The sequence below is a fragment of the Lonchura striata genome, chromosome 2, assembly GCF_050655825.1.
Source record: "Lonchura striata isolate lonStrDom1 chromosome 2, ASM5065582v1, whole genome shotgun sequence".
NCBI lineage: Eukaryota > Metazoa > Chordata > Aves > Passeriformes > Estrildidae > Lonchura > Lonchura striata.
In genome coordinates, this window is record NC_140704.1 from 43,602,288 (window position 1) to 43,625,125 (window position 22,838).

General features: G+C 36.2%; 1 protein-coding gene across 1 annotated transcript; it reads left to right on the plus strand.

The window, feature by feature from the left end:
* Positions 1–1,015: 1,015 nt before the first annotated feature.
* Positions 1,016–19,130, plus strand: LOC110471065 (prostatic acid phosphatase-like). The gene is made up of 11 exons (XM_085573279.1): positions 1,016–1,331; positions 2,609–2,704; positions 5,256–5,342; positions 5,961–6,113; positions 8,281–8,379; positions 9,478–9,573; positions 11,961–12,093; positions 13,359–13,441; positions 14,320–14,426; positions 14,902–15,071; positions 17,438–19,130. Exons 1-10 carry the CDS (start codon positions 1,218–1,220, stop codon positions 15,056–15,058), a joined length of 1,125 nt encoding a protein of 374 aa, XP_085429405.1. The 5' UTR covers positions 1,016–1,217; the 3' UTR covers positions 15,059–15,071; positions 17,438–19,130.
* The last annotated feature ends 3,708 nt before the right edge of the window (positions 19,131–22,838 follow it).

Below are 22,838 nucleotides of genomic sequence, written 5' to 3' on the forward strand. Positions count from 1 at the left end.
TTTTCTATTTATGAATCTCTTAAAATTGTCAGAGATAAAAGCAGAAATGAAAGTATAATGAAAGTATGACCTTAGGATGTTTCACAAAAATATTCTTTAGCTCTGACAGATGTGAAAGATACAATATTGTTACCTCAGGAAGGAGAACTGATCCCCCTAGAGAAGTCAATATCTAATAATCACATGAAAAGTTTTATATACCTTAAACTAGTTTGTATAACCTTTTTGGGTAGCAACATAATATTTTTTTCAGTAATTTCTTTCAAATTCTTCCAGAGAGCTTTTGATGACTAAGAAATCACCCTCAATTCTAACACACTAACAGGACTTTCATTAACACATTAATGGGACTGAACATAAATCAATCACTTGCAAGATCAATCCCGTCTCTCGCAACGATGTCTCTGAGGTAGATTTTTATTTTCTTATTTAAAATATACTGGGGAAATGACAGGCACAACTCTTGATATATGCACACTATAACAATGAGAGTGTTTGCAACAAGAGAAATTTGAAAATTTAAAATTTAACTAACTGTATGAAATTCTGGGGGATACTTCTAGAAAACAGTGTCACATACTTTGCCACTAGAGATAGTCAAGTTACTAAAGAGATTAAAAGTTCATTCATATATCTTTATATTTTTTGCAATGAATATAGGCTTATTCCTGTTCCTTTGCAACAAAACCTTCTGTTGCTTATTCCTCCTACAAACCACAGCCAAATCCAGAGAAAATCCAGAGATCATTTGTTAGTACTGCTCCTTCTTGCCTTCTAGTACAAAGTGTTCAGAGAAGACTGTGAGCACTAGGAATGCAGATGGTTTAATAACTCTTTTGCATGCAGTAAGATACCCACAGCATTTTCACATTTGGGAAGGCTGACTGATCCATACTAAATCCTAGTTAAATAATAGAAGGAAACCTCTAGCTCTTTATATTCACCTGCCTTGCCAGGGGCAGGAATTAGAAGGCTCAGAGATTTCACTCCATGCTATACATGGAACATGGAAATGGAGTACAAATGAGAAACACACTTTTCATTTCATGAGTTCCTGAAAAAGCACTAACCCCAGAAGGGGAGAGAGGCAACTTCACAGCCCACTCTCAGATTTCACTAAGCACAACTGACTCCACCCCTCTTAGCCATATATCTACTGTATCACCACATCCAGCCAGGGACCTTGGTGTGCAAAATAGCTGAAAGCTACCCTCAGGATGAGAGCAAGGCAGCTGGTCTGTGGAATTTGGAGTCTGTGCTTCCTGTTCTGTCTTTTCTGCATCTTTCTTCACCAAACAACAGCTAAGAGAAAACTGAAGTTTGTGTCCCTAGTAAGTATGGGAAAATTAAATTTCTTCAAAACCTGTCACTTACTACTCTTTTTGTACTGTAGGGTAGGGAGGAGGGGGAACCTTTTCAAATATTTAAATGTTTCCTCCATATTCAAAATTCATTATTGCATTGTCCAAAAAAAAAAAAAAAAAACCAAAACCAACTCAATTTTAAGTAAGATTTTATAATTTTGTCTCCTTTGTGCACTCCTAGATGAAGTTACTTTCTGAATGGATACAGAATACTTATTTTATAAACTTTTTTTACCACTGAAGAGTTTGCACTTTCCAGTGGTTTCAATGGACTAACATGCAAAGTAAATTTCAGTATGTGAAACTCAAACAAGTGTACAGTGACACTGAACAAGCAGCATAGAAATCAGCACTGTGAAGCTAATGTTATTTGCAATGATTATGATGTACTATTTCTTTGCAGGAAGTTTGAATCTTATTCTGAACATTACGCACACAAATAAATCATTTATATAATTTTCCCCTGCAGTTTATGATTTAATTTCTCCCTGCTTGGATTAAGAAATTACAATTTCTTAATTTCTAGTGTTAAAATTTAGAATCATATGGCTCATATCTACAGGAGTTATGCTGCAAAGCATACAAAGCAAAGAATTCATCAGATGAATGAAAAAATCCAGTATATCTCTATAAATAATTCTTTTATGTAAGGAAGTTCAATGTTTTCGGAGTAACACTTTAGCCTGTATTTACATATTAGATAACACTTCTATCACCTTTTGTGATGAAAAAGCCAACATATGACTTTTTAAGGCTAATTTCTGCCAAGTAAGAGAACGTCACAGCAGTCCACAGAACTGTTACTTTGTGTAATACTTTTGGTTTTTCCCCTTTGAATTCCAATTTAGTCGTACCAAAATACTTATATTCAAATATATCTGCAAAATTACTTACATGCTTCTGTTTGTTTTCTGTTTACTTAATTTTATGGTCTATACCTTCTAAGATACATAAAATCTCTTTAAAATATAATAGGGTATCCTGTAGTTTTTATAACTTGCAAAAATTTATTTGAGCTAATTTATTCTCAAATGCCAAAAAAAAACCAAACCCAGTTATATTTGTCTAAATAAATTAAACAGGAAATGTTGCTATCTAGATTTAAGGTAAGCATTATTAATATACTTAGCATCTGTCAGATACAGTACTCACTGTCATAGCATATTGCTTGTGACTACACTAATTAATTATAATTACCACAAAAATTACCAGCAACACAAAAGCAATTTCATATGTTTTATCAGGTATTTCGCCATGGTGATCATACCCCACAGGAGTTTTTCCCAACTGATAAGCACAAAGAAATTGCAAGACAACAGGGATATGGCCAACTTACCAAGGTGAGTTTGTTAACCTGGGCCAAGAACTGAAATATTGGAAGATGTTTTGTTGATGTTTGGGGGTTGGCTCTTTGCTTTTGCTTGAAGAAAACCTTTATTAAGTTGCCACTTAAGGACAGCCAAGGAACTTATGAGGAAACTATAGCAACAGCACTCACTAAATTTTGATGAAACTGAGTCAGCCTGTTCTGGTCCAGTGTCAGCATATGCAGAGCTTTTTGACTGCAGACTAGGATCTTCCAGTCTGGGAGGAGCCAGGCACTGGTGACCATCTCAGTTCACCTGAAACCATACAGGAAGCTTTAACCATCAGTAGCAGAAAGTGATGGAAGTGCTTACAGACACAATCCTCTGTCAATCTCTGCTGAATAGGAGTGCTTCCTTACTCATAAGCTGTTAAGATCAGTACAAGCAGAAATTTTTCTTATGTTTCCAAGAAAGTTGACTTAAAACTAAGCTATTTTAGTGCAGGCATCTGTGGACTCAGCTGTTGGTAGTAACCAGAAGCAGCTGAAGCAACCACAGATACTGTATCTGACAGATGCTGTTCCTGCCTTGACTGTAACTTCTATTAGCTGCCACCTCTCACAAATGAAGCCACAGTGAACTGTACTATCAGACTGTAAGGCAATATTTGGACACTGGGTGGTTTTTCCCCCTGCACTGGCAGGACCAACTATGTCTGTGTGATTGTGCTTCACTCCTTTTTCCCCAGATACGTTACTTGGATGGAAAAAGCTTCCAGTTATTTGCCCAGCATTCAGAACCAGGCAGTGACTCTGAAGTAGTTTAGAAGTGCCAGAAGTCTGGTTGTCCCAGACAAATGGTTACAGTCCACATGGAGGCAGACTGTGAAGTGTGTCTCTCCGTTAGGAACACACACCTTATGTCCAGTGGGTCTCTCTCTTAAAAGAACTCGCCAGGTCTCCACCAAAATCAGAATAGAATAAACTGCCTGAGAGGTTCCTCTTCCCCACTGTTCTTAGGAGGCAAAACTGGTCTCCAAAGCAAAATCAGGCCTGTTTATGCTTATGTCAATTCCCTTGAAGAAATAGGAGTAACAGAGCAGCTTCCCAACTCAGCTATGAGTCAATCACTCCATATAAATGCTATGCAAGTTCAGCAATCCATGCCAGTTTGCTCCGAGGCATAGAAGACTTCAAGACCCAGGAGTCAGGACTCAACAACATGCATGGTAGGCAAGTTGGGGCAGAAGCCTAAACCACACATATACCCTAGGAAACTGGATGCACAATTCCAGCAAGGGGAAGAGGTGATCATATGCACACACAGTGGGTCCTGAGTAACTCCTAGCTGACTTGGCTTTGAGCAGGAGTTGGACTAGAGACTTCCTGAGGCCCCTTCCAGCCTGAATTATCCCCTGATCCCACAACTTAGAAAATTGCTTTAGGAACAATGAGTAATCACTGTACTTGAGATCCCAGTGTACAGTAATGGTTACATGAACAAAGTGGAATATGTTTAAATACAGGCCAGGAAACACCCTGTACAAGTTAAAAGATGTCAATATACAGACTATTACAGGGACACTGCATGTGATTGAAATGGAGTCACTATCCCGAGGGGTGTTTAAGGAAAGAGTGGAAATGGTACCTAATTCCATGGCCTCTTTGACATGGTAGCATTAGGTAATAAGTTGGACTCAATGATCTCAGAGGTCATTTTCAACCTAACTGATTTAGTGATTCAGTGATTCACATGTCACTGACAATGTGAGTATTCACAAAATTATGTAGGTAAGTTGAAAGATCTTCAGCTACAAGCTACTAAAATGTTGGGAGTGGGAAAACTTATTTTGCTTTGAGAGTAGAAAATTGTCATCAGTTTAACACAGAGCTAATATGAATTGATTCCATTTTATGGATTATTATTTAACCATTAATAAGATCTGCGATGGTGAATGTTATTCGAAAGTGTAACAAAATTCAGTGACTGAAAGTTGAGAACATAGTCAGGCGTGAATCAAAAATCAAATCTTTCAGACTATTGATAAAAATCAGCTATTGCAGCAAAATGCCCTAAGGCTTGGAGGACTTTTACTTCGAGACTTCTGTTCTGAAAAAAACTAGATCTTTCCCAGGCTAAAACTGTAGCCCCCATAAGGAGTCACTGGTAATACTCCATGAGATTCATATCCTGGATGTGTCTCCATGGACAGGTGGCTGTTCTGTCTGCACTCCCAGTTAATCAGCTCTGAGACAGCAATAGAGTAGAAAGTAGACAGATGGTGTTGGAACATCTCTATGCCTGCTTTAAGTCTCACTAGCTCAGATAAACATACACATAGCTTTCCATCAAGCAAAATACAAAACTGCATCCACCAGGAGTCATATCTAACATTATCCAATACCATACATGCAGCAACTTCAATACTTTTTTTGTCGTGTCTTCTTTCCTAATTCAATTTGAAAAAGAAAAAAAAAAGTCTTTATTAAAATAATATCAAATAATATTGCATTATTTTTTGGTTGTAGAAATGGATGCATAGCACATTTCTTTAGCCTCTTATGCTCTTGTGTTACTTCTACAGCTTGGCATACAACAACAGTATGAGCTTGGCCAGTACATGCGGAGGAGATACTCTCATTTCCTGAGCGTTGTATACAAGCAATGTGAGGCAAGTACTGGATCTGGGCAGGAAGATGTCTTTCATGGTTGTTAATGAGACTTCCTGGATGTGTAAGAGTCTAAACCTGGTACAGTCGGAGAAAATTTAATATCAATTGAAGTTAATGTCATTCCAAAGTATCCCTGAAACTGTAGTTCAGCTTTTTTCCTGATGGTTAACTTAAAACCACATGAAAGGCCTTTAGGCTGCCCACCAGGTTCAGCTCCCTCACTGCTGTATGGGAAATCATCTGTGCCAAATACCTCCAATGCTACACTTCCACATGGAATGCAGATACAACTCAGTTCTCATTTAGGTTTCAGCTTTTCAGTACACATATGATGTCCCAAAGCCTAGAGGATCAAATAGAGTCAATCTCATGCTGTCTACTAGGATTTCTAAGATGTGACCCTGCTGCAGCTCAGTTGCCCAGCAGAGTTTTATTCCAGCTGTAGTCTTTCTCCCTCCTCCTTCTTTCTCATAGTCCTTCATGCCACTCTGTTTTAATGACAACTTCCCCAGTACCAGCCCCTTTTTTTCCTACCAAGAAGACAATAAACTAAACTTAATGAAAGAAATTACCATCCAAAATGTCTCTTTTTCTTTTTCTTTTTTTTTTTCCTTCAGATTTTTGTTCAAAGCACTGACTGTGATCACACACTTATGAGTGCTCAGGCAAGTCTTGCTGGACTGTACCCACCAACACAGGATCAGATTTGGAACCCCAGAATCCTTTGGCAGCCAATTCCAGTTCACACAATGCCACTGTCACAGGATAATGTGAGTATAAACTAGGGGCATCTGCTTCCCCTTGATCATTACTAAAGTGCATAGGATATGAGATGAAGGTGCAGCAAAAGGTGCATGGTAAAGGCAATGAAAAGATCATTGCTACAAGCATTGTGTGGAAAGGCCTAATAAGCTGAATAGAAGTGTTGGCAAGTATTTCCACAGGAATGGACTTGCATATGAGAAACATGATCTTAACAAAATAGGAAGGAAAATGGGAGTACTGGGTATAGAGAAAAAGAGTTCATTTATAAGGTGCGTAAATCACTGTAGAAGTAGATCAGTCCTAAATTTAATGCAAACATGACTTTCTTTGTGTGAGAAAAGAAAACTTACTTAATCTCACTAGTGCTTCAGTATTGCTTAGTCCACAGCCAACAGAAAAGACAAAAGAGTCATTCTGAGACTTACATTATGGTGAGAATTGAGTTACAGGGTTGTTTTTCATGCACTTTGCAGGTCAACGCACATACTCCAAGGATTGGTGAGAAAAGTAAAAGGGGAAAGAAAGGAGGACTCAGAGCTTTAAGCATGAGTTCACAGGGCAATGTATTTTTTCATATTCCTTCCTTCAGCTCCTCACTTTGGAGTTGTAAGGAATCCTGTGGATGGCAGCTCTGTAGCCTGCATATACTTGTCCTATATGGGAAAGCTGTACAGCTGACTGGAGCTGAAATCCTCTGTGTGTGGAAAATCTATGATAAATGTTAAGATCAGGAGTGTGCAGCAGGAGTCTTGGTTTCTGAGAGCAGGTTTGCTCATGTGATGCAAGATAAATTGTGTGGGCTTTACAAGTCTAGATATCACACTCTGTGATGACAAGGGAATCACGTCAGATAGGTCATGGAGCAATGGTTCTCACCTCGGGGTGATGAGAGCATGAAGATGGAAGGTGTGGAGACATGTCTTCCTCTTCACACACACAGCCAAGCACAGTCAGGAGCTGCTTCTGACACTGTCACAGGTCCCCACCTGTGACATATCCCAGCAGACAGTCAAGAATACCTGGCCAATATCAACACAGATGGCAAACTCAGCAAGCAGGTGCTGCACCTCATTCACATCTAGGGGAGCAAGTACATTTATTCAAACAAATCATAAAGTCATTAACACATGCACAATTTTCATACTTTTTTCAACTATTTGTGTTTTAACTTTATTTAACCTTACTAATTATACAGGCTGAAACTTAGACCATATGTATCCCACAACACAAAAAAGTGCCCATCATTAATTGGTGAAATCATGCCTGTTCATGAACCTATGGCTATGATTCACAAATACCTTCCTATCTGGTGGAATACATAGATTGTATTTCTAAAAAGATTGAGGAACTGCTGTGAAGCATTCCAAGCTAACTTCCCTTCAAATCTCCCCAGTTATTTCCAAAGTTCTTTTAATATTGGGGCTATATAGATGGAGCTACATTACTGGGAAAAGGACGAAAAAACACATTAGGGAAAAGCACTAATATCAGTGTCAAATTTAAAAATTTGTTTAAAATTTAACACAGAAAATGAGAACAAACTCAATTTAGCTAGCATATATAAATACATATAAATTAAATAACAAGTTCTTAAATTATTCTAGTCATATGTAACCTTCATATATCTCAGATTAATAAAAGACAAAACCGAGTTACAGAAAGTTCACAAGTTTCTACAATTTAGCTGAACTAAATGAAGCTGTGTTAAATAGACTCAATACAGCTGAATCCATACAGCTGAGTATGCACAAAGTGTCCTATTTCAGTCCAGCTGCTGCTTTGTAATTTGTTGTAAAAATGTGATGGTGTGTTTAAAGAAAGACTGAACACAATGAATTAAATCATCCCTGGAGAAGCTAAGAACAAAGGAGTTCATGAGGGCTTGTCTTAGTCTTCTGTCAAAGGACAAATTTCATCTTGTGCAAATGAATCCTTTAACTTTGAACTACTGCAGCTATTACTCCTCTGAACATTTAAAGATTATTTTGTATGTAGTCATCAGTATTACTCCTAGAGTCCTGAAGATGAATATCCTTGAAACTACGTTGCTAAATTATTTTCCAGCTTGTCCTAACTAGTGCAGCCAATCAGAACAGCAATTCTGCAAGGGTATATTGAATTGCAGAACAAGATGCACCTTGCCTAAATAGGATTTTGCAATTTTCTTTCCAGTTGCTATACCTGCCTTTCTCACACTGCCCAAAATACAAGGAGCTTCTGAGAGAAACCTTTGCAACTAGAGATTTCCAAAGGCAATTCAAGCACTACAAGGTAAAGTATTTTCAGTTCTGGAAATCCAGTTAAAGTGTACCACTTTTTCAACATTATTATTTTTAAAACATACAGGTTTTAAAAATATCAGATAATATGCTCCTTTCAGATCTCTAATCTTCAGAGTGGGTGTAGACAACATACCTAAAAAACAATTACAACATTACAGACCCAGCTGGACTGGGCTATTCCCGACAATTGAAAATGGCAAGTCACAGAAAAGATAAAATATTGACCTACTTGCAACAACTTAGTTTCTAGGAGACTAGACAAAACAAAAACTCAGATAAAATCAGTGTCAATGAATTTTAAATTATTCCAATAGCTCTTTCTGTTTACACCCAAGTATAGCAACTTCTCTGACATCTCTGCCTATATAAATCTGCGAGTTCAGATTAATTTTCTCAGCTCAATTTTCCAGAATTTCTATAACAGTCTCAGTGTTTTTTTCAACTACCTATTCACGTTTCCCACCCAAAATCTTAATTTAGGTGTTCTCTTATGTTTTGTGTCAGTGTTCATATGGTATCCTTTCCTTTCTTTCTCCACCATCAAAACCTTTGCATGACTATATAGTCACATGTTTATTCTGCTGCAACCTTCTTCTTCACAAGTGTTTTCAAAAGGACACTATGAACCTCACCTGTTTTTCTATTATCTTTCACCACTGACCTCAATCATCCATTTGTGGCTCTGCATCTGGGTATTATATGCAAGTAATCACAATTCCCATTTCATCAAATTTACATCATTACCTCTCCTCCTGAGTACCACTATCAGAATAATTATCACACTTCCTTTAAGTACTTCTTGGATTTCTGCCAGACTTCTTCATATATCTGTGCTCCCTCTACTCCCTTCTAAACATTTCCACCTTTCATAAACAATCACCATATTTCAAATCTGGACTGGAATCACCAACCTTGTCTAAATGAATAGGCCAAATTCTCTTACATCTAGGCAATGGTTCATTGCTTTAGTGCAAAGTGCAAAGACTGTCTTCTTTCTAAAAATTCCTACATACTAGTATGGCAGTGTGTAGCAATCATGTAAAAATGCCCTCAGTACTACAGGTTTGGTGTTTTATTTGTATTCCAGCAATTTCTGAAGTTTCTAGCCACTCATACGGGATATCCATTGAAGAAGTTGACTAGTGAAAGGATTTGGAAGCTCTCTGACACTTTACAGTATGAGGTAAATAGAATCAAAGAGTCATTTAGGTTGAAAAAGTCCCTTAAGATCTTTGAGTCCAATAGAAATTCCTACACTTCCTTCAACCTGGTATTTTTATTTGGTTTAATTTTTTACTGTAAGTCATAAAAAGATCATAGATCTATTCTTCAAAATTCTTTTAAACATAGACTATTTTCAGCTTTTCTCAGAAACACTCAATGTCAAACTTACAACTGAAAATCCTGTAAACACTCTGTGTCTGAGGCTGCTCTGGGTCATCCACCACTATAAGGAACACAAACTAGTGGACTTTCATATTCAAGATCCAGTCAGTACTGCATATAGAGAATTAGGCAAAAGCATACCTTTGGATAAAATTGTATTGTAATTGCCCTAGACCCCACAGGGATAAAAATATGTTGCTGGCAAAGAAACATAAGCATCCTTCCACAAAGATTTCATGCAAACTGTAAAAGCAGCAGAAGCCATTATTTGTACATGGCCAGTAGTGGACAGAGTATTTTCAGGAATTAAGCAGCCATTGGAATGACACAAATTGCTATTTTTGCAAGTTTGGGTGCTTGTTCTAAGCAAAGGTATCGCAAAAGAGCATGGATTGTATATCAAAAGTGGCATTATGGTGCCAAACTGGCATGGGTATCTGGGTTCCACAGTCTGGAAATATCGTGATTTGAAAAAATCCTAACTGCTTTTAATTTAACAAGAAGTCCCACTTCAAAGTCTAGACTTATCTCAGCTGACACAAAATTGCAGAATTTTGTTTTAAAAAGGTCATTTTTTAAGGCATCTTTTGCTACCTTACTGCATAACTATTTCTAAACTTAAATATTAATGATAAATTGGTCACCAGTGTTGGGATATTAGTGAGGGAGTTTTAAGGTGGATTTCAGAAGCAACATGTAATAATTTACACAGTGTGATATTAATGAATTTACCTTAACTCCTGCAGTTTTTGCAAAACTCCAACTTTGATCAAAGCAGACTTGATCAGAAGGTTATCCAGGGCCTTAAGTTAAATGATATGTTAACATGTTGGGCCATCTCACTCTAATTTCAGTGAGGTCACCCTTCCATGTTTTCCAAATGCAGGACCACAACTTTCTATTTCAATTGTTAAATCATACCGAGAGTCTGTCTAATTTGTCATCAGACAAATATGCAAAACCCACAGCTCCCATCAAGAATCTAGCTAAATGCTGGAATTGAAAAAAAAAAAAAAAAAAAAAATTAAATTGTGGTTTTCCTTCTAGTGTTACATTTGATGAGCCTTGGTCTTTGATACTACCAACTGAGGACTCTGAGGGTATCAGTTAAGACATCTGCCAGAAAAGCCTCTCTCATTTTTCAAGCATACAGAGAGAGAGTGCTTACACAGTTTTTTAGTACAATTCATGAAATCACAGTAGCACACAGCTCTCTGTGTTTGTTACTTTCAGCTAAATGTTATCTAACTTTGAGGTAACTTGGAGACTGAGGTGTTTGCCTGTCTTAAATAGCGTGCAACCATCCAATTCTTTCCCTAAGACATAAATCACACCTATTAAAAGAGAAATTGATAACATTGTGATCTGAGCTGGTTTAACCCAGCACGTTCTATTGTTTTCTTGTTTAAACAAACCCTTGAAGTAGTTGACATTTTCCTTTGAGCTCAGTTGTTACAAGAACACTCCTTTTGGTGAGCTCAATCCAAAGGTTACATTGCTCTAAGGGAAAGTTACCAACCTTGTTTAAACAGGAATTCAGAGTAGTGCAAACCAGGAGAGCTGTGCATATCTTCCCTTCTCACAATTGTGATCACTAATACACCTTGGACTGCATCCCCAAGGAAAGACAAATCCATTCCACTTTAGCTTGAGGACTGTGACAGTATCTAATAGACCATAATAGGTACAAATTTCATTTATATCTCATCCTTATATATCTACCCCATACTTTGGTACATCCATACTACTGCTATACATATTGCTATTTGATCTCTGTATTCCTGTTACACCTGAAAGCTACCAGCCCTTAAAATCCTGATATTTAGATGGGATTTGTTTCAGTAAAAATATATCCCAGTACGTGACTGAAAAATCCACATAGTGATTTTTTTTTCACCTGACAATACCAGTTGCTTTTTGCATAATTTTAGTATTATTAATAAGTATTCCTCTTCTTGTTTAAAATATATTTCTTATATTTGAAGAAATAACCTTCAAATTTCTATTAATAGGAATGCTACAGCTGTATAAATGCAAAAGACAGTCATCAATTTATTACAATGAGAAAATGTTACTGGAGTGAAACATTCAGAATTGTTCTGAGAAATATTTTGTGCCAGATTAAATAGCAGTTAGTAGTAGGAATCGGTAAGAAAATCACCATGTTTTCTTTCTTAACTGTAGGATATTAACAATTACACTTTACCTGTTTGGGCTACTCATGGTGTCAGGACCAAGCTGATAAAGCTGTCAGAATTGTTATTGCAGGCGGAATTTGGGTTCCACAAACAAATACAAAAATCACGTTTGCAGGGAGGTAAGCTGAATTCTTACCCCATTTAAATTCTTACCCCATTTAAAATCAAAAGTAGGGTGGGAAAGATAAAAGGGTATATGACAAACAATGCTGCTGATTCTATGGTAGAACAGTGAAAGATGACATTATGGGAATATTGGTGGGCAGCACTGAAAGGTTTTGATTAATGGGGAGGGAAATGGTGGGCATATGAATCATGAATTCCTAATCTAACATTGTAATTGAGGTATCATTTAGATTACACTGTGTAAGAAATAACATACAGATTCTTGTTGAATTGAATCAAGTCTGAACTTAGAGAAAGTCTCCATGTGTACCTTACTTAAAAAATATTATTTGTAGTGATGTCTAGAATGGTGACTTTGTTGCCTAAGTCTTCATATTCCATTACTGAGAGTCCTAAAATTAGATTATTAAACTGCTTTTAACCTTACTCTGCCCAGAAAACAATGGCAGAAGTTTGAAAGAATTTTACACCTTTTTTATCATTTATTCTCCTCCATTCACCCACTGTCATCTTTTGAGCCTCCTTTGTGTTTTATATGTACAGGCAGGATCTGTGAGCTAGGAAGACAAATGAACATATAAGCATGAATTAATTTATTGCATTTTTCAAAGCTCCAATTTGCAAAACCTGGCACAAAGTTTAAACCTCTGACCTTGCTTTACTAACAGTTGCTATTAAAAATGTGCCAGAAGCTAAAGATTAATTCTGTCTAATTTGCTAGCTGGTGCAGTTCTATCTACTTTTAGGATTTTAACTTGTCGACATGCCAACCTTATATTAACATATTAGCGCAGCCATTGATTTAAATCAAGTAGTTTGTCTTACAATTTTTCAGCAGTTAACATTAACAAAATGCAGGCAACCACACAATTTATAAAGCCTCAGAGTCAAGAGGATATGTTCTTTCTTTTTTCTCTGGAAAGCAGGAAATCACTCGAGCTATACAGACAACAAGGTAGCATTCATTACTGTGCTCTTTTTGCACTGTTCTGCTAGCACAAAGTAACTGTGATTGCACTGTTTGAAGCTGTTGAGGCTATTAGGGATCCCCAAAATATTTTACACAGAAGTAAAATAGGCCCACTGTTCATTTGAAAGATACTGTCACTATTACTCAAGGCTCTCCACACAGATTACCTGTTAAGTCAATTGAATAAATCTGGTGCACTTAGTGACAGATTGCTCAAATGGCAACAATCGATACAGATGTTAACACAAGCATCTCTTTCATTGTCACTGCTTCCCCATTTTCTTTCAGGAATTCTTTTAAAAACTCTTCTAAAGCATATATTAGATGCTAGAAAGCCTTCATACCATCAAAAAATGGTTATGTATTCCACGGTGAGTGCTTTCTCTTAATCTTGTGTTTCCTGTCTGCAGTTATTAAATGCAGTGAAAGCCATGAAATTTTATTTCCTTCATGAAATACAGCTACAAGCATTTTTTAATTTGGTTAACCTTAAACATCCTCAGATTTAAAAAAAATTTAATGAACAGATACACTTTGAAACCTGAAACATTCCACTTTCCACTGAATGTCATGGTTTTTTCATTGTAATAATGTTTTGATTGAGCAGGGAACTGGAAAAATCATGCCTCATGTTTTATTAAACCTGGATCACAAAGTTAATTTAAAAGAAAATCTCCTTCCTGCAAGTCATCTTTTTCAAGTGCATATGGGAAAAAAAAAAGAAAAGAAATTAAGTTACAGTTATTTTAGAAGGCCTTATGAAGGTACTTACTCAATTGTGATAGTTTATTTTTGTTTAGAATGTACAAATGCTGTCATTGGAGGAGGAAATTTTTGGATTGCTCTCACAAAAAAGCTTCTGTTTCTAAACTGCATTTATATCATGATCTATTGGGTATATATCAGCTAAAGAGCTTACTGATTTGATCTCAAATGCTGTTTACTTAACAGGCAAAACCACTAGTTCTTTTCAAAGAAGTTTTAACAGCTCCTATTAATTTTGTAAGAGCTGCAAGTAACTAAGACTTCTTAAATATTTACATATGTGTATACTTTATACATGCAGGACTTCAGTTTCTATAGCCATAAAGGGACAATATTTGCTCAACAGTGCAGAGGGCAAGTACTAATGAGGATGTAATGAGGTTAATGTTGAGTGGACAGATAATGTGCAGGAAATATTGCTAAATAATAGGTTCATGTAATCATTTTCAACAGACATTTAATTAAAGGTTTCCTCTGTTCACAGCATGCAGCCACCATTGCTGCCTTACAGATGGCACTCAATGTCTTCAATGGGAAATTGCCTCCTCACAGTGCCTGCCATTTTTTTGAACTTTACCAGGAGAAAAATGGGCAAGTATCTGCAAGCTGTACTGCTAACATGTACCTTTTTTAAAACGTAATTTTCTGATATCCAAGGCTAATTAAACTAGATACTGAGGTTCACTATTCAGGAAAACATTACACATTGATTTTAATTAATGTAATTGTATTCAGTTTAGTATTCAGTAGCAGAACAAGCCAGAAAACCATATATATATATATATATATATATATATATATATATATTACAATTATGAAAGAGTTTACTCCATCCTTTTTATTTAACTCTTTAGCAAAGATGACAAACTACATGCAAATTGGTGTTGACTGTTGCTTAAAAACTTCTTTTCAGAGTATTAATTATATTAGTAAATCATAAACATATTAGCAACCAGACAAAAGAGCTGGCTAAAAGTTTGTCCCCAAGTACAATAACTGCAGCATGGAAAGGCTGTGTGGTTTTGCACACCTCACTTTATTTTGACCCCTCTGTATTTTGAAACAGGCAATACACCATAGAAATGTACTACCGGAATAATTCCTTGAGGGAGCCTCACCCCCTCACCCTCCCTGGCTGCAAATTTCGCTGTCCCCTGGAGAGATTTACTCATCTGGTCTCTCCCATCCTCATACACTATTGGACAAGAGAATGTAGAATTTAGAACATCAAAAGAGGTAAGTTAAGTGTTCTGGGCACATGTACCCAAAAGCAAAGTCAGGATTACAACTTGAGCCAACAGCTCATTTGAAGTGACAATCATTTTCATAAGGGTCTGCTCTGAAATGAAAAATATGCAGATCCAGGAAAAGAGAATTGTACCCATGGCTGTCATTCCTACTCCATCAATACACTTATCTATTCTAGACCAACTTTCTAGTAAAATGAAATCAAAGCTGATCTGACTTTAGGGTGCTGTTTTTCATGTGTGGTTTTTTGTTTTGGTTTGGTTTAGTACAGTCAAAAAGACCTTCAGTTACTGAAGAACTACATATAAAGGCACTGAGTTAAAACAGTCACCTTTTCTTCTCTAACTGTAGAATGTTTGTCCAAGTTGATTAACAATAGTCAGCAATTATGAATTCTCTTGATTTTAGCAGGCATTCAGAGATCAAAATAGATGAATATTGAATAGTACACCAGATTGGTACTTACCAGATTTCAAAAGTATACAGACACACATTGGTATACTAACGCATTCCCACATAGGCAAGCAGAAAATGACATTGTCTGTCTTTTATCTAGCTCTATATTACTTAAGGGAAATGAAAACTTAAGAAACCTCACTTTTCTAATGTTCAAATATTGTACCCAACATTAAAAAATCCCATATGGCTTTCTGAATCACTGATCTCAAGAAGAATTTGAATCGTTGTAGATTATAAGAATACAGACCAGCCAATTCATCTCCTTGAAAATAATTTCCTGTTAAATATCTTGAATCCATTAATAGAGTGGAGATAGTCTGGCCAGAATACACAAAAAATTAGCAAGTAATGATTCACTAAACAAATTTCTTTACTACAGTCATTGCTCACAAATTCTCAGGAAATTACCACATTTAATTGCAAAAAGTAATTTGGCAGAGGAAGGGGAAGGTTTTTTCTGATGAGTTTTTTTCCAGCCACACTAATAACACAGTCACGGAGGATAATGATAAATACTTCGTATTTATATTGTGGTGCTTAATAATCTAAGATTTGTGGAAATTAATCCCCCTCCTTCACAAAGCAAACTGTGTAACTGATCAGAACAATAAATGAAAAAAATGGTAGTATATCAACATTTTACAATTATAAAGGTACAAATATTTAGCCTTTAAGTTTAACACAAAGGCTGTACTTTGCTTCAATCGTCACATTTTGCTGAAGTAGAAGTTAGATGATGTTCAGGTATTTTACACCAGCATCCAGCATCACTGCTTTTATTAGCAACCCTGAGTGCTGAAAACACAGAAGGACCACAAAAGAGGTTATAACCAAACCTGATACTCCAATAAAAATGTCGTCATATAAAAATTTGGCATTTTACACTGTTTTATCCTGGTTCAGAATGGACCTGTTGTAGCCATATCCTATTTTTTTGTTGTTGTTGTTATTAATTGAGGAAACATTAATTTCACTTTTCCTGCAGGCAATTTTAAGTTCTCTGCTGTGCATGAGTGGCACTTGGGAAAAGGCCAAGGCACACTGATCCACAGGCTGCACAGTGCAGCACACTGACAGACTACCCTGTGCTAAACCACTGTACATTAACAATTCTCAATGAATGCAGACAGCCTGGAACAGTTGATTTTTAACACCAGAAAGCTAAATAAAGGAGAAGAGTGATGCACAGTTTACAGGTCACAATTACACTTGACACAGACAGCTGCAAAATCCCTGATTTCAGCTGTTTCCAGCTCTGTCAAAAATCATCTCAACAATTTTTGTTTGCTAATGCATATGTTATTAATTTGATTATACATGCATGAAAGCATTTTATGAAGCTCATAAACGTTATTAAAAAAATAAAATTCAGGAGTGTGACTGAGTGCAAAAGTGCAATTTATATAGATAACTATTCTACAGGGAGACTCCAGTTCACGAACATACAGATGTTTCTATAAAAAGCTTAATTGAAGTTTTATGGAGAGGATTTATGCCCCCACTACAAGGAAATAAAGGAGTTAAGCAAGTATTGTTATTATAGGTCATACAATACAATAGCAGTATTTAAGAATGGTTTAAATCAGACTTAAATTACTCCACATCTCAATAACCCTAGGGTGAAACAGGCAATTACTAAAGCTCAGCATATTTGGGAAGTAGGTGAAACTGTGAGCTCTTCCTGTGCTCTTTTTGGTGCTCAGGAAGTTTTCAGCATGGATTGACACAACATTTCAACAGATTTTTCCTAATTCCATTAAAACAGGAACAAATGTGTTAACTCCTCTCCACTTAGTCTGAACTGCTTACTTGTTGAGGTACTATCAACAGGTTTGCCATGCTTTTGGAGAATGCCATATGCTAAGAATGCATCTCTCTTTTTGTCTTATCTTTAGGTGTTCACTATCTTCAGTGTGGTTCACTTTATGAAAGAACTCTTCCCACACTGTGATATGACTGTGGTCCAACATTTCTCTTTAAATTCCATCAGCATGACCAACTGAGTCTCCTCATCTCTACTAAAAGAAAACACTCCTTAATACTACAAAAGTTATAGAAAGCAAGGACTTATTCTTCATGAATATTTGCTTTACTTTGTCACCTGGCAAAACCCAAGTGCAATATGAAACCAGTGGAATTTTTCAAGACCTATTCATTCCAATGGGACTTTGTCAGAACTAATGTAACTATGCAATGATAGTTAGAGTGTTTTGAAGGTCTACAGCCTTGATTTATAGCAAAATTGGAAAATATGTCTAAAGGAGTGTTGCCCTCTTTTGAAGAATGAGACAAGAACCTCCAGAATTGGTGACAGAAGCAATGCTTCAAACGGAGACCCTAAAAGGAGGAATCATTCCACTGTCCTTAGAATTTATTTTAATTAAGAAGCAATGAATCATTTTACACAAACAGATCTCGGAAGCCACAAGAATTAGGATAATGCCTGCTTACTTATCAAAGAGATTTATTTCTTCTTTTCTCTGCCTTCTACATGCACAAATATACCATCTCTACACAGAAGGAAGATGAGACTTGTGGAAAACTTGAACTGTAAATCTAGACCTAAAAGGGGCCTAAAACCAGCCAGACTATCTACCATGAAACACCTAGCAACAACTGGTTGACCTAACAAGGACTTCAGATATTATTTCCAAAAAGACAGTGAAGCCAAGAATTAATTTTGGAAGAAAAATAATTTTTGGTTTCAAATAGCTTTTTTAACATCTTCTTTTGGTTATGTAACCTTGATTGTATATTCTGATCTGATCATATAAAGTCTGTTCTTCTGGGAAATTGTATGTAGACACTGTTCTTGACATGAACAAAAAATGGCAATGCAAAATAAAAAAAAAAAAAATCAGAGCTGCATGTTTAGTAAAACATACAGAACATGTTGGGCAATCCTTCACTATTTATGTTTTCTAATATTGCTATTGCAAAACCAGCTTGTTTCCTTACTCCAGAAGCTGGATCAGAACAATCAGATGCAACTAATTTCTAAAAACAGTGGATATGTCTTTGCTTGGAGAACTAGGATCTCTTTATTTGTTTGTTTTCTCACAGTGGACAGGACCTTTTGTCAACAGTCTTATTGTACACAGATAATTTCAAAGAGAACTAGACAAACATCTGAGGTGCAGAAGATTTCACCATTCTGGTTTCTTTTCCCCAAATCAGGCTTTTTAAATGGATGCTAAACCTAAAATGTATATTCTATACAGCATAAGCAGATAACTGCCACTCTACAAGATAAAAATGAATCAAAATAATAAAAATATCCCTTTTCTGTCCAAAAATAATCTAAATTTCAGAATACTCACTGTAAATGCCCTATTCTCTTCTCAGCAGGTCCCAATTTCTGTTCATCTTAAGCCACCATAGGAAATACAGTTCTCCAGGAAAGCTGTAGTTAGATTTCCAGTCAAAAAATGCAACCCCTTTTACCATAGCATCCAAACAATGGTAAAAATGTTTTCTGACAACATGAGATAACCAGTTCTACCTGCTTCTTAATGCAAAGAAGAGCAAGCTTGTTTATTCTGTATTACCTTAATGTCCCATAATAGACACCAGAAGAAAGTCTTCCCAGGTCTGGCAGCCCTCACAGGAAAGTTAGTGCAAGCTCTTTAAGTTATTCATCTCAAAACCATGCTGATCATCACACCTCCCTTCCTAAGAAGTGATTAAAAAAAAAATCTGCTAGACGAAAGCAAACAGAAAGGAAAAACCAAGACTCCATCTTTACCAGTGTTAGACTTCTAACAGATTGTAGCCGTGGCTGTCAAAACCAAATTTCTAGGCACTTTCTCTTCTCAGCCTGTTCCTTTTTCTTCCTTTTTTGAACTTGTGCCAAATTGTGGTGCTCGAGTTACTTTTAACATTTTGTTTGCCAGATGTTTAGAAGTGAAAGCTCAAGAGCTGTAAAGGGCAAGTTTCATGCTTCTCCCAACAAAGGTAGGGTAACTTTTCTGTTAGTTTCCTGAACTGGACAATGCTTACATAGAAAATGTGACAGAGACCTGAGACATTCTTCATTATTCTTTTTAGTCTCCAGTTCCCAGTTCCTCCTCTACTTCCTAACCCAAATCCATGTCCCAAAAACTTTCAAAACTGCATGAAGACCCTTTACCCCAGGGATTTGTCTGGTCTGAGGAATCATGGACCTGGATAGACCCTGGCCTCAGCACTTCAGTTCAGTTATAGAAGTGCATCCTATGTGAGGTCACTGCTTACAGTACAACAATGTAAGTTCCCCCTTTTCTGTCACATGTTCAGACAATGTCTTCTTCCATGCTACATGCCCCAGTGTATATACCTTGAATAATCTAATTTCTGCTGAGCAAAAATAAATTTCAAATTTAATTTCAAATTAAGAAATTTCTAAATAATTTTATTACCCCTAGCCCTTTGGAACATAAACCCCATCACACACATTCTTTGTAATGTTTTTTGTTCTTAAGACTATCACTGTAGAAACACAGAAAGGAAGATTTCCTTTATACCTTGCTAACTCTGAGGGAAAATAGGCATCAGTGTTTATAAAGGCTGGAACATAAAGCCCAGATCTGTTGTAGGAATATAAATTGGGATGTCAGTGAATGAATAATAAACTGCTCTAAATTATGTTTTCCTACAACTTCACCAGCTGATTTAATTTGAAAAATTTGTCTTAGTTCTTTTGCAGGCATGAAGTCATACACAGGTTCATTTCAGTTCCTCTTAAAGAAGAAGTGAGTCAAAATGAGTAAAAACCCCATGCAGTTTAGCTTTGGAATTATTTAGATAATTTATTTTTTAAATATGTTGCAAAAGCAGGATCACCTGGATATGCAACTCCCTCTCTTCTTTCACAAACAATGTCTAGACAGATTGTCATATTTTAGAGAAGACTTGCTTCAATAGCCTGAATAGACATAGATTCTGTAATATAGCTGGATATAACTTGTGATCACTATTTTTCCTTTCATGTGCGGAAGCAGTGTCAGCAAAATGGGGAATGAACAACAGAAAAGCAACAGTAATTTTGTGCTGCGTGGGAAAGGTGGTACTGGACAGCCTGAACTATCATTTTCATTAATTTCATCATCTTTGTTTCTCTTTGGGTTATTTACTGAGCTGACTATCAAAAATGAATGCAAGAAGAAAAACCCAAACCAACCCACACTCTGATCAAATTAATAAATTAATTTAGATTTGTTTCCTAGTAGTACTAGAAGTAGGTTTTTCTTCTTTTTATTTAATATTCATAGTACTTACCCAAGATGTGGCAGACATAAGTTCAAATCCCTCCTTTTGCAAAAGGATTTGTCTCCACCTCTTCCAGAAAATAAAATCACCACCAAACTTTAGAGTTTCAGAGGGAAAAGAGAAAAGGAATTGTGTTTTCTGTCTCTTAGTTATTTGCTGTTCACTTTGCTTTTTGCAAAACCTGCAAATTCCCTTGTCTCAGGCAAACATCTTAATCTCATAAGATCAAGAGGAAATTCTCTGAGTGCCCTGTAACCAGGTGCATATTACAAACTTAGGACAACTAAGAAATTATTAGAAGACAGTGAATAGACAGTGAGTAGATTTTTTCTTCCCCCCACCTGCCTTAGATTAGTAACTTTGGGCTTAGGACATTTTTCTTTGTAGTCTAATATATAGGTTCATGTTCTGTCAGCAGTACAAATAAGTTAATTCCTTCTGTGTCACAAATTAACTCCCTTGTCCCTTCTCAATCCCCACCCCTACATAGGGCTGTGAGACAGTCTCATTTAATGTGTTTCAGAATGGTGCTTGGAAAACGTTTCACTTTGTTTACTGAAACCAAATCTTTTCTCTCCCTCTTTCAGCTAAAAAAAAAAAAAAAAAAAAAAAAAAAAAAAAAAAAAAAAAAAAAGCTTGGAAAGAAAGATTTGAGATAAATCCAAACTCTCCTAAGTGCTGATCTGCACATGCAGTCAGTAGCAGGACCTGATCTGTTTCCCTACGTGAGCAGCCTGGTACATGAGTGCTGTCAGCAGTTTCATACCTCGTGCTTTGACTGCAGTGACTTCCACCCTTTCAGGGTGTAGGTTGTGCTCCACCAGCAGCAGTGGTTACCTCAGGTAACCCTCATGCACAATAAAGCACAGGCTCTTTTGCAACCAGACACTTCAAAGGAAATCAAGGCTTCAGCAAGCCTTTAACATAGGTACGTGCACTTAAAATTTATAATTGTGTTTAATTCTACTTGATGCCATAATTTCATAATTAGAACTTATGACAATAAGCCAAATTAACATAAACGTGATTTAAATTGTTTAGGTTTGCTTGCATTATAATGCTTCAGCAACCATAAATAGATTAAGAAGGACTTTTAAAATTATTATAATTTTGAAGCCATTTTTCCTGAAAAGTGCCAGGATTTAGTTACTGCAGAATATGCTGAGTTTATACCTGCCAAATGCTCAGTAGAAATGGAGATAATTCCAGAAATGCACAGAAATTTCTAACATACTTACAGATTGCATAGAGGATTCCTACATGACTCTATCTTAATCAGTATGGCACATAAATGGAGATATTTTTCCATTTTGGAATGTGTAAACATTTACTTAAGTTATTGTGGTACCTATTATTTTGAGCACAAAATACTTTCCCTAACAATGTATACATGCCAAGGGAAGAGTGAAACCACAGAAATACTTACCATATCCTTGGTCTTGTGTTGAAGAGTATCATTTTTAAAAGACATTAACAAATATTTTCTATAAAATATCATTGTCGAATATTTTTTAACATTCTTGAATGATGCCATCCAGAATCCCCCTCTTCATGACAATAAAATTGAGTTCAGGTCCTAAAGTGAGGTCATTAGAATGGTTCCATAATAGTGAGACTACAGTGGTCATAGTCACTCATCAATTAAACACAATAAACCAGAGAATCTTATAAAAACTAATCAGTTATGAATTTTGTGGTAAGGTCATAAGAAGGATAAGAAAAGATTCCAAGAGCCAATTGTGATTCTTGATCAAATAACTTTGGAACCACTCATTACATTGATTAAAAAAGTAGGGGATCCATTCTTGAGTTTTGAGACATGTTAAAGTATTCTGACAGTCTGTTTTATGATTTACACTCTTAAATAATGAAGCTGATCAGCTTAAGTTTGTTTTCAGAAAGACTACATATTATATATTTATATTTAGATAAGTCACATACACTTTTGCATAGGCAAAAGTCACACCAGGAGAGATCAAAAAGGAGGGTGGGGACATAACAGTGGAGGAAGAAAGAAGTCCAACTGCTGGAAACTGGGAATAGACTGAG

What these genes read in the sequence shown, in the direction of transcription:
- LOC110471065 (XM_085573279.1), top strand. Translation starts at nt 1,218, where the DNA reads ATGAGAGCAAGGCAGCTGGTCTGTGGAATTTGGAGTCTGTGCTTCCTG. An exon ending in GATATGGCCAACTTACCAAG is followed by an intron (nt 2,705 to 5,255) that starts GTGAGTTTGTTA and finishes TTACTTCTACAG; the next exon opens with CTTGGCATACAACAACAGTA. An exon ending in TTGTATACAAGCAATGTGAG is followed by an intron (nt 5,343 to 5,960) that starts GCAAGTACTGGA and finishes TTTTTCCTTCAG; the next exon opens with ATTTTTGTTCAAAGCACTGA.